Genomic DNA, 12,944 nt, shown 5'->3' with positions numbered 1-12,944 from the left:
ATGTCAGGCTCTTTCAGTTTTGCAAAGCACGGAGCACCATTTTATTACGTCTGTGTTTAAAGAACCCCACACTTTTGACAGTGCTCCTTTGGCTTTTTGGGATAACAACATTTACAGCATTCTTGGGAGCTGCCAATATTTTGGATGAATGTGTTGCAATGCATCAACACATTTCACACAAATCGACGTATTTATAACATTTTGTTTCAGCTCTAAACTATTCCTTATAAAGAGAAATAGATCAATACAAATTTCAGAGAGAATATTGGGCAGAAAATCCAGTAGACAACAGACACACACAGTATGTGGCAAAACTCTATAACTAGCTTTTAGTTCACCAACTCATCCACACTTTTCTTCTTCTTGACCCCGCAGCGGTGGAAGACAGGAAGTTGTTCATTGGCATGGTGTCAAAGAAGTGCAACGAGAATGACATCCGGGTCATGTTCTCTGCGTTCGGACAGATAGAGGAGTGCCGGATCCTCCGAGGGCCCGACGGACTCAGCAGAGGTTTGTGTCACTCCGACTCACTTCCATCCATACCTAATGCTCCTCCTGTGAATTTTACTGCCTGAACTGCCTCCAGTAGCTGCTGCAGTTCATTATCTCTATTTGTCTCATGACTCAAACTCTAAAAGTCCTGGAGGAGAAGCATTTGCCTCATGACTGTGTGTGACAAGAACTGGCTGGTTGAAGATCGCATCTGAGCCAGTGGCTGACTCTGAATTATAAATATTTTAATTAAAGTAGCTGATAAAAAATATGATGGGAATATTTTTAGTGGTTCTGTAGCCACAAAACTTATGTAAGTGATCAATATTTCTAGCCTAACATAATAAAATAACTCACAAATCTTTTCTAACCACTGTCTTTTACTGGAAGACTTTTCTAAATACAAAAATGATGAGCTTTAACTTTCAATGAAATGAGATTTATATTGAAAAATTGATTCATATTGAGATCTGACTGCTCACCGTTTCTTTTAAGATGGAGCCTGTGCCAGATTAGATGATCACAGAGTCGTAAATTTGCTGTCACTTGGCCTGTAAACATCTCAAAGATAGGGACCAAATGTAGCATAAACTGACACTAAACAAGTACCTTAAAATTCTACTTTACTGCAGTACTTGAATACATTTACTTAGTTAATGAACGCCTCTGTGTTTTGGGTTGTACCATCACTGGGCCGATGCCTCATAATCTAACCTTTCAATTCATGATCTTATTGTTGCAGAAGTCCAGTAAATCCTGTAAGTCTCTGCACTTTGTGGTGCAACCGAGTGTTAAAATATACTTTCTGAACATTTTCGTGTTTCTCAGAAAGTCCAGTATAAAAAGTGACTTCTTTCTCCGATATTGTAGGCTGACCTGGACAGTGAAACTGAGCTTTTATATTTTCTATTCTTTGTGCACTAAAAGCGTTGCATCAGAGCCTGTTTTCAACCAGCTGCTTCTTGGAAAACGGTCAATATTTCCTTCAAGGTTTTGAAAGAGTTGCACAAATGGACTGGAGTGACATCTTGAGGCTGTTGTGGCCACTGTGAATACATGCTTCTCCTTTTCGCTCTATATATCTCTTTTCCCCTTCTCTCTTTCTTTTTCCTCCCACTCTTGCTCTCGCAGCCTCAGCCCTCGATCACGCCCCTCCCTCCCCACATCCTCTGACCTCCTAACCTCCATTTATGTCCTTCACCTTCCCTGCCATTCCAGTTTATCTTCATTGTAAGCCACTCCTAAAGTTCTTTAATATTCCCGTACACATACTGTGGACATTTTCAAACCTTCAGGCCAAATTACAAAAAGTGTTGTGCATTTACAATATGCATGGGACAGGCATTTACATAACAGAATTTAAATTTCAAAGCAACATTATAGCAGTCATTTATCTTCTCTTTCCTTCATTTTTTTTCTGTTTGCGCTACATAGAAAGTAAATAAATGAAGTAAGTCAACATACCCAAGTAAAAGTTAGCAAAGAAAAGACAACATAGCTTGGGAAGGTCATGTATGAAACATGCAAAATCCAAAAATCTAAAGCTATTAATTAATCAAGTGTCAAAGGAACCAGTAGGACTGGGTAGTTATCATCCTATACTTTCAGTGCCACTCTGTATTCATTTAACAAATGGGACCAAAGTCCTCCATGTTAAATGTGGTCATACAAGAATAAATCTAAAATGAAGTGATTTGAATTCCAGCACTGAAAGCTGAATTTCCATTGGCCAATTCTAAGACTTTTTGGGAGGTTTCAACAATAAAAAATAACATGAACACGAGATACAATTTGATCCTGACTCCAGAGTTTGACTAACAGGTTCTCAAACAAACTAGGTGCTAGAGTTGAAAATAATCACTGCGAAAATGACCAGAGTCACCATTTATTGGCTCATAAAGTTGATGTACAACCAGATTTGCAGAACGCAAAAGAACCATAAAGCGAAAGTCTCAAAAACATATCGGTCCCCTCTTGGCTATTTTACGTCATATGTAGCTAGAACCCTTCCATCATCAACAATTTCTTACTGTAAGCACACATGAACACACCTTCCTAAATCCCACCTTATTTCTGCCATCCTCCCTCTACTCCCCAACTCCCTCTTCCCCTTCCCCTTTGTTGTTTCTGTGTGCTGAGGAGGCGGAGGGGCTTTTGAAACTTTCTGTCCTCCTATTCCTCCTCCTACTGTCACGCGAGCTGTCACTGTCATTGTCACACAGGTTCCGTGTGGATCTGTCGGTCACATATATTTTTTTCTGTGCTTGTCGGACGTTGTGGGTGTTTTATCGTTGACTTCAGTCTTATTTTGTCAATGTGCCTCCTCTCGCTTTCTCCTCAAGGTTGTCTCTCTATCTAGAGCCAATCTCAGCCTCAAACTAAATTGCTCAAATTCCCACGTTCATTTGCTTCTTCAAACACCACCACCCTCCCTGCCGCTATATTCACCCCAGCTGTCCTAGAATCCGCTCTTGCATCAATTTGTCCTCTTTTCCGAAACATCCCCACATCAGCTTCCTTCACTCCCTTCCCCATTTCCTTCTTCCATCCCTTTTCAGCTCCTCTCTTTTGTCCTCATGAATATTTCAGATGCGATGGTCGAATCCTTGTTCCCGCAGAACTAATACAAACCACTTAGTGGCTGATGCAAGTTCAAGAGGAAATTCTGGTAGTCCAGCTTTGGTCTGGCGAGCAAACAGACATACATAACCAGGTTGGAATAAATAGGTCTTCAAGGATTTCTATGTGCCTGCAACTCCCAGAGGCCTTCAGTCCCACCTAGCTGGGCTGCTGAGCTCCTATTAAACTGCGGTATCAATCAGAGCTCTCCGCTATTCTGCTATTAATAAAATATGGATCACACCACCAGTGGATGGCTGGGCCTGGGGAGCTACCCTACTTTCATTAAAGGACTGTTTGGTTCTCTGCTGACGACAGAATGCGGCCCGTGAGGTATTTTTAGAGCTCAAGCCACTGCCTCTGTGCCGGGAAAAATAAGACTTGCACCAGCCAACCAGAAAGCATGGCATCTACTAGTTTTCTTTTTATTAGACATTAATGAATCAATATTCAGGCGCTGAAGAATTCTTTATTTAGAAGCTTCGTAGAGCAGGGAAACAGTAAAAATATGAGTGCAATTAGAGACAAACCATGAAGTTACCTTAGGTTACATCCAGTGACGTTTCAGCTGACCGGTTTTTACCACTGTAGAGGGATAACCCAAATGGAAGCCCCTTCCAGATCTGATCCAGTTCTGGGGCAGCGGTGTCCTGCAGAGATTTGAGAAACCTCCTGGAAAAAAGCAGTTAACTGACAGATTACAGTCCATCTAAAATAGACTGTCGCTTGATTCAGTTGAAAAAATGACCCCCTTACTAACGTCCTATCTAGAGTACTGGCACTGCAGTGTAAAGGACACATCAAAATGTTTACTGGGTCAGTGCCGCATGAATCAGATAACCTTCAGTCCCTTTTTATTACCTTCATACCTATCTAATGTTACGTCACAGAGGTAGTTTAAGATAAAAGGTGGATAAACTATCACCTCTATTTGGCAAGGACATAAAAATGGAAAACAGGAAATCTAATATGTTTTACACAAGGTCGAAAGAAGATCCACACAGTTAAAAAACAGCAATAATTTTAACACTGAGTGTTAGATATCGGTTTGCCAGCCTGAGCAATGGCGTGGATGTAGTAACAAGGGTTTTTCCCTGCATCTTTTGGTCATGTCAGGGCTTAGATTTCAGATGTTTTGACCTCTTTAAAACAATTTTGATATTAGTGTTTCAGTTTGGTTGATGTTAAACTTAACTAGGCCACTTGGCCAAGTCACTATTTAATGTGCACAGATATTCTAAAATTAACTTAAATGATTTGTTTGAGGTCAGTTGAAGAAATCAGCTCTTTTTATAAGAAACGTAATGGGAACCTTGAAATCCAGTGTGAAAGTTAGTCAGTGTACAAAGCAGCCTATCACCTCAACCTCACTTTGCCTTTGCTTCCGTGAGAGGACATTTGTTATTCACACGGCCACAAGAGGCCACTTGCAAGTGTTTGAATAAATGACCAGTGTTGTTTAACTATGTCATTGCGTGCACTTCTAAAGGACCACACCTGTCCTGCATCTGGCACATTAAACTGATCAACGCAGTGAGGTTTGTCAGAAAGATTTTAGCTTGAAAGTTTTCCAAAACAGCAATGTCCTATTACCGTGTGGCCTCTGTGAGGACAGGCTCCCTCAGGGAAAGCCTCCGAGTAAAATCTGTGTAGTGGTTGTAAGCAGGAGAAACATTGACCATCAGTCTCTCTCAGCCTTGTTCTATCACAGCAGCAGGCTTTTGATAGAGGTGGAAGAGGACAGTGATCGCATCTACTCCTCGACACATCAGTCTTTCCCCTCTCTCGCTCTCTCTCTCGCTCTCTCTCCCTCTGCATTGTCCATCCTCACAGTTTCTCCTCTTTGTTTTCCTCTCTGCCCTTTTCATCCCATCCACACAGCCAGGGAGAGTCTATCTGATGACCCAGGCTATTAGTTTTTTCCTCTGCAGCCAAGCCAAGCCACAAGTCAGCCAGCCGAACCTGAACACGCGTGTGTGCCTGTGTTTTTGTGTGCGAGCATGTGTGTAATCGGTTCAGGCCTGGCTGCACTAACATGGCTTGGTGAGTTTGTTAGCATATTATTAGCTCGGGGGGTTGTTGAAGCACTTCTCACATTATCTCCTCTAATCGCTCCCTAACCAGCCAGACAAATACAACCTTTCATCACCCCCTACTGACAGACAACCAATAACAAAAGCCCCTCCCTTTGCATCTGATCTTGATTGGCTAAAATCAGTGTCAGTCACGGAGGGGGTTGACGACAGCTCCTTCTCCTCTCTTCTGGCTCTTCTTCATCTCTGCGGATTGAATTAATATGATTTTCTATCTGATTCCCATCTTCCTGAGCCCCTGCAGTTATTTTATCCCGACTTGCACCACCCCGCCATCACCAGATCTCTTTCCTGTTTGACAAAGAGAGAAGGAGGGCACCCAATCAGACATACAATACAGGCCCAAATGAATTCAAATCACTTTCATGCAAATTTGAACTGATTTACATTGTTGAATCGTTGAGAGAAGAGAGCGGTTGAATTCAGGTATGACTAATTCGGTCAGTGTGCAGGAGCGAGAGGAAAAATAAAAAGACAGTGACAGAAAGAGGCGACGAGGAGGGAGGTAGGGAATGCGAGGACAGCCCTGATGGTGATTGGGGTTGTTTCCCGTGGATGGGGCGAGGTGGTGGGACGGGGTCAGGGAGGGGTTGTGGTTGTCATGACACTGTGCTCGTTTTTCGGCTGTTGTTTCCACAGCAACTGAGAACGATGTTGTCCGCCTGTGAGCTGTTCTCTGTATCAATCTCTGTTTTGGTTTTTTTATAACAACGACGTGTCCAACCCTTTTGTCTTGTTTTTGTTCTTTCTTGTCTTCCCCCTCCTCCTCCTCCTGCCCTTCTCCCCCCCCCCCTCCTCCCTTCCACTGTCCCTCCATCCCTCCCTCTTCTCCCCTCCCTCCCTACAGGATGTGCGTTTGTTACGTTTTCCACCAGAGCTATGGCACAGAATGCAATCAAAGCCATGCACCAGTCTCAGACTATGGAGGTACTGTACTCTTGCCCTTTCTTCAACTCTCTTTCTCTCTCTTTAATTCTTTTTAGACATGCACTTTTCTCTTTAAATGTGCCACCAATTTAATATGTTCCCCTCATGTTTGACCGCCCACAGAAACCTATCTGTAAAAGTCACAAATTACTAATATAATTTTTAGGTTGGGTCTAGTAACATCAAACACTGTCATCATAATGTTAAGCCTTCAGCAGCACCGTGTTATGCAGACAGATTAAATAATTGCCTTGTTTTTGCATGTTAAGAGTAATTTAATAGGATCCTTCAATACAGAAAGATAATAAAATCACTTTAGGAATTAGATAAGGAAAAACTCCAAATGCACAAAAAACCCTTAGGAGCATCACTAGTGCAGGGATAGCATGGCATGGACAGGCCTGTAAAAAGTGCTGGATACATAAATCAGCCAAAAGTTGCAGCAATAAAAGTATAATAGAGATAAAAAAGTAATTACAATGAAAATAATGTGCATAACATATAATCTAAGGTATCAGTAACTGTATAGTATTATGTTTTGGACCATTTGGTTGTGTAGAGCTTTACACTAAGACGGGGTTTGGTTCTACTCTCATATATTTTACTTTCTCTCGCTGATTGTGCCAATCATCTGTGGCCCCGTGCCTCATGTGCTGCATGCACATGTGCAATGCCAAATGGAAAGAGGGGAAAAACACAGTTACCATCAGTAATGTTTTGGGTTTGCTGGTAAAAATTTCCGGGTTTAGTTTAGATATTGTGATTTTAATAAAACCATTGTGGCAATTTTACATGAAACAAAGTGAAAAACCTCAAGCAGAAACTGCCAGTGTTACAGATTTAATGTCTGAAAGGGGCTTTGTTTCCCCTTCTTCTACTTCTCTGCTGACTAGTGATGAAATCACCGCTGTCACCTCTTATTCCTTTGTGGTGCCAGAATTTTTAAAGTAGGACAAACTTTGGCAAAGTCTCCAAACTGTGACAGAAAAGCAGCACCTTTGACACAACAGCCACACTGGGCAGGAGGAGTTAAAGACCTCATCAGCTGCACAGCAACTCCAGCAGTGCTGTAATAGGGACCCAGTCAGTTCCTTTGTGTTCCTCCCATTTTGGGGCACCCTCGTCAGCATTGTCAGGCTAGTGAGAGGGCAGGATGACAGGGCTGTGATTGGGAGAGAATTACATGGTATACGACGACTGTGAGTGTGTGTGCGCATGTGTGAGTTGGAGAGAGAGACAAAAAGTGGTAATAACAGGCTGTGTTAAAGGAAAAAGACGAGTGTTGTTCACCCCCGTAGCCCCCTCATTAGAGCTGAACATGATCATCATGGCTGCTATTGATGTGCTGTGACCCTGACATGGGGAAAACGCATGCTCCTCCCTCCGTCTGCCTGCGAATGTGTGTGTGTGTGTGTGTGTGTGTGAGTGGGTTTTTTCTGTTTATGTTGTCACACTGTGAATATCAGTGAAGTGTCTGTGTTGATTTATGTGGCCGAGCAGCAGCAGCAGCAGTGTGTCTGTCTTTCTGAGTAGAAGGAGTGACACTCTCCTCCGACAGTGTTAGTATTAAGCTAGAATTATCCTCGCTCTGAGCAGTCGTCAGCCACAATGGGCCTAGTAAACACTGCCAGTGTCCCTCGCTTTTATCACGCAAACACACAAAAAAAAGCCTTAAACCATAACACAACGATATTGCAGTGGACAATGGTAAAATACCTTGATTTCCATTTGAAAACAAGCTGTCTAGCCCCAGGCGGACCTAAATTGCCGCATCCGTTTGTTAATGTTTCTCAGTTTTGCAATTTAAAAGTAATTACTTTGGGTCCGAATGAGAGAATGAGGTCTGGTAAATAGAGTTTGGTTATTGTCTTGGCTCTATTGCACCCCACTGTCTTAGATAGAGCAGAATTGTGTGTGTGTGTGTGTGTGTGTGTGTGTGTGTTTGTGTGTGTTCCCCGACACGTTCTCACCGCATGTCACAAGAAAAAGGGGAGGCAGCCCGGGCGCTCCATTCGTTGATGGCCCTGTCACTGTCATATCCATTCTCATTACGCTATGACATTCAGGTACACACTGGCCCGCTCGCGCACGCACACACAGATCTCACACAATCACACACACTCTGCTGAATGTCAGGCCGTAATGAAAGTGGATATGAGCGAGACAGGTAATTCACTGTCGAACCTCTAAAGACACACAAGGGGAGAAGTGGGCTGGCTTGATTGTGTTGCATTTGTGTTGTATTTGTGTTGATTTGTGCTTTACATTATTCACTCTCTTTATAAAGACTCATTTAGTGCTCAGCTTCCCCTGTGCAGCGTTCCATCAACACTGATTTCTGTTTCCGCCTCTCTGTTTTTTACAGATGACACTAGAGGCCCGATTGCACATTATCCTGCCCTCACTGCATACACACACACACACACACACAGACACACACACACACACACACACAAACACACACATACACCATAAATGCACAAGCATTCGAGCACATTAAGATGAGAGCTTAAGTAGAGCATGAGAGAAAACAGAGCTGTGTCTGTTTAAATAGTGAACAAACACTTCAGTTAACCGTGGAGAAGAGATGAGACACATATAGTGGAGAACAATATTACATTAGATAGATTAATCAGGGGTTTGTATTGTATGAGAAAACATGTAAGGAGACATGATCTGCACATATGTTTTTATAACGGGACTCTCAGTCGCTCTGATTAAGCATTTATACATCAGGTCAGCTGTATTTATTTTTCATAAATTATCCCGAACCATCTTAGACTACAACATCCAAAATGAATATAAAGTTAATTGTCAATCATTTAACAAAAACTAGAATTAAATATTCGTATTTTGACGCACCAAACTAAACATCAAAGACTTCATCTGGGCCAAAAAGTGCCACTGGCGTTTGCTTAATATTGTGGTTTGATCACAACAAATAGTTTAAACATACTTCTAATAAAGAATATGTGCGATAGGAAGTAATTGGCGATGGAGCTGTGAGGGTTCTGAGTTTCTCTCCCCGACGGGTTCGCAGCAAATTCCACATGCTGAATCATCTGAAAAGTTGGCGATGAGGGTTGACTAGTGCGGTACAGATTTTTAACCAATGGCCCAAAGGCCAATTTTGTGTGTCATGGCCCTAAAAGAAAAAGAAATATAGTGTCATGACAGGTTGTATGATTAAGAACGCAGCTTTACTGCAATTAAGTTCCAAAGACTTGTCATGCAAACTGTAGTTAGTGTGTTTCCTGTTAGTAGTAGAAGATCACATGGTTTGACATTTAAAGGCTATGTGAGCAGTAAATAAATGAGATAGAGAAGGTTCAGAGCACATAAACTCTCTTGAAAGCTATGAGAGATTGATTTTCAAGGTAAACGGACCGGCGCTTATAAGTTCAGTTTGCGTGTGTGCAACTAAGCATTTTGGGTATGATGGGAAGTGATGTGTAATGCTCTTTTCACGGTTGTCTCAGAGAGTTGGCTTCAGGAAGCGTACTCGGGTTTATTAACTGAGTCAACTCGTGGTTAAGTCGATCACAAGTCTCTAACTTCTGCCACAGACAAAAGTAGAACTTTTTGGTGTGCGGACGGTGAGACAAGGTAAAATCAAAGCCTGACACAGGTGCTGAGGTATATTTTCACAGCATGACACATGATCCATATGCTGCAATTACATAATTATTCATTTGGACACTATAATTATACCAGGTGCTTATTGCTATGTCTGCAGAGTCTTTGTGAGACCATAGGCTGTCATGCATCAGCCTACACAGACCCATCTGTCATTCATAAGTGCAGTGTGATATGAGGACGTCAAACACACAGCAGATGAAAATGGTGCATGTGTCAGAATCAATTTAAAGGAATACAAGTTACAGTTATGATTAACTATTGAAGTTAGTAATAAAACATCCACATCAGTACATAGTGGTGTAGTGTTATTCGTTATCCAAAAGTCACTAAATATGATGATGTAAAGATGTGTTTTATGTGAAAAGCAATACAAAGCAAAATCTTAAAAAGGACGGTTTTCCCTGTACAAACATCTCCTGGTAAGAAAGGTTCTTATGAGACTGAATACGTGCAGCTAAAAATCTATCTCCTGAAATATTGCAATATTGACTTAATGACATGTTATTGCTAAGATATATGAATCCAGAGACCATTTAGGACAAAATGGCTTTTCTACGGCTATAAATTGCTGTTCTACCACAGGATACCACTGTCTGTTATTTATAAATTCTGTGTATTTTTAAGTTTTAACGATTTACAGGGGGCTCATGAAGTATTTTGGTGTCCATATAGAGGCAAATCCATCATGTCGCCCCCTGCTGTTAATGTTCTAAAGTGGCCAATTCAAAGCAAATCAGATGTTTTACAGATTTAGTGTTACACAACGTGAGGTGTAATTGCACCGAGCTGCAGGGTCTCTACAAACACCCATCAGCAGCACCAACACCTATTAACATTAACCGGCTCATCTATTCATTCCTTTCTTGCTTTAGCAAAAGGACTGTGGCTAGAGACTTTGAGAAAGTCTCAGTTTACTGTTTACTTTTTACAAAAAGTGTGATCATCTAAGATACTGAAAAGCTTTGCTTTTGAGCTACTGTAATAGATTGGAGTGTGAAGAGTTTTTAGCATAGAAAATGTATCTCAAATTGTTTGTTGCATGGCCACTAAAGTTAAAATGATTAAGATTTCAGTTCAGGTTAATTTATCAACATCAGCGGTTACTGGTTTTAAGCAAAAGCTCAGGATAACAGTCTCTGAGAAGCTGCATTATCCCAAATACAACAGAAGAGTGTTCATTCACACACAAATTATATTATCATTATACAGAAGTTGGTCCATCGGTGAAGATTCTGGGTCGTCCAGTCAAAGTTATCTGGAGTCATGGCAACTGGACTTCTTTCTTGTTAGTTAGAAACTTTTTACTACTCATCTAAGTAGCTTCATCAGTCTGTGGATAGTTGGTTAGAGACCACAAATTACCCCTTTCCTAAATAGGCTCATTAGATGAAACAATGGAAGGGGATGATGTGAAAACATCTAATAGTCACACCTCTGACAACCTAAAGTGCGTCATTAGGTGTCATCCTAATGACGCAGGAGTCGTCCTCCTGTGTAGTGGGTGTTTAGCCTCGTAAACTAGGAGTCATCAACCATAGAGCGCAAAGATCCCCACATCCACAGAAGCCAAAAAGAAGGAAGACAGGCATCTGAAGACAGCTCTCAAGACCTGTGGAAGCCCCAAGTGGGCCTTCAACAAGGCAGCTTTCAGTTCCAGAAAAAGAAACAACAGAACAGTCCGACTCCTTGATCCAACGCAAAACCTGCTCATTCGTTAACTTGCATGGAGTTTCTGAGAAGCTGTAAAAGATTTTTGGACAACACTGCTTACCTGTCTACTTCAAACCCATCAACACACTCAGAGACTCATCCACCCAATACACCGGACTCCAAAACACAAGTTGAGGTCTATTTAGACTGTTTCCATCGTATTAAAAGCAACTGCATCTGATTTAAGTCTGTGGACATTGAAGGTTGTGTCCTTCACAAATGCAGGACATAAAATGACATTTTTACAATGAAAGACACACTTTGTTTTGCAAGTTTAAACAATTTAAAAATATAAATGTTGTATATGTAATGTATAAACTAATACATTATTTAATACATGCCTGATTCAGTTGTAGGAGATCACCTGATGGACACTGATGGTCTCACTCATAGCTCATTAATTGGCTTGACTCACACAATAATCTCTGATGGATCATTTAAAATCTCCCAACAGTAAAATCAATGGTGATTTGTATCTATGTGCAAAACCAACAGATGGCATAAGCTCCCACTTTGCCTCCATGTGTTCTGACCAATAGGCCAGTCGCCTGAAAAGCTCAGTATGTTGCTTTTAAGTGCAGCCCAGTTTTCAGGGAAAACAGCTCCACCAGGCATAGAGGCCCCAAGCCATAAGCCCCTCTCCCAGGGCAAGACTCTCATTCTAGGCTGCGTTTCCCCTGCTTGCTGGGTGTCAGCTGGAGTAATGAGATATTTAACAGAGAAGGATATGGAGCTCCTGTCTCAAGGGGAATCGACTGCAGCGGCGAGGCCCCAGACTGACACTTCCCCACCAAATGCAATTCTCCCATCGCCTCCTCTCCTTTATCTCTCTGCGGTCAGAATAAAGAGGGAAAATGACTGGTGGAGAGACGAAGTAAATATGGCCAAGACATCGTCAGACAGGAAACATGCTCATTCAGCTGATAAAGTCGAGCCTTCGCCTACTGTGAGATGTCTAGTCACACGCAGAGAAATACAGACATACAAGGATGCAGCTACACTGTAAAAATATTGTTGTTACATATTTAGCTTACTAGCTTAGCTGGGCATGTCATATTTTCAGAATGCATTACTCAGAATTGCCATTGTTTATTAGTACGTAATGGTCTGTTAGTATTAAAACAAAGAAAGAATGAAGTATAGCTATCAGTGTGTGTTCGAATTGCAGGAGATGATAGTCTTGGTTGCTGTGAAATAATTTTATCTTTCAGAGTAGAGTTTGATATGGCGTGTTACACAACCGCTGGGCTTCTGTTTTAACCAGAGTAACTGTCTACACTTGATTGATGTGATTTTTCTGCTCTTTCAATCCTGTTTCTCAGTCTTTAAAAAAGCTCAGACAGTTGAGCTTCCAATGCTGCTACACCTATATTCATAGAGCAGGGGTTACAATACGTCCAGTAACCAATGCTGTGAGTTGTCTAAACTGATAAAGACGAAACAGAAAGATATTGTAACTCTATT

At 41.6% G+C, this 12,944-nt stretch overlaps 1 protein-coding gene across 12 annotated transcripts in view; it reads left to right on the top strand.

Annotated features, from left to right (window-relative positions):
* Nucleotides 1-12,944, top strand: part of celf2 (cugbp, Elav-like family member 2) — a 157,819-nt gene that overhangs the window by 125,610 nt on the left and 19,265 nt on the right. For all 12 annotated transcript variants that reach the window (XM_026363445.1, XM_026363444.1, XM_026363443.1 and 9 more), the window contains 2 exons: nucleotides 376-510; nucleotides 6,052-6,131. In XM_026363445.1, the coding sequence (XP_026219230.1) occupies nucleotides 376-510; nucleotides 6,052-6,131 (215 nt within the window). The remainder of the gene's footprint in view (nucleotides 1-375; nucleotides 511-6,051; nucleotides 6,132-12,944) is intronic.

Source organism: Anabas testudineus, chromosome 23 (assembly GCF_900324465.2).
Source record: "Anabas testudineus chromosome 23, fAnaTes1.2, whole genome shotgun sequence".
Taxonomy (NCBI): domain Eukaryota; kingdom Metazoa; phylum Chordata; class Actinopteri; order Anabantiformes; family Anabantidae; genus Anabas; species Anabas testudineus.
The sequence above is the reverse complement of the archived record's forward strand: the minus strand, read 5'-3'. Positions and strand labels throughout refer to the sequence as shown.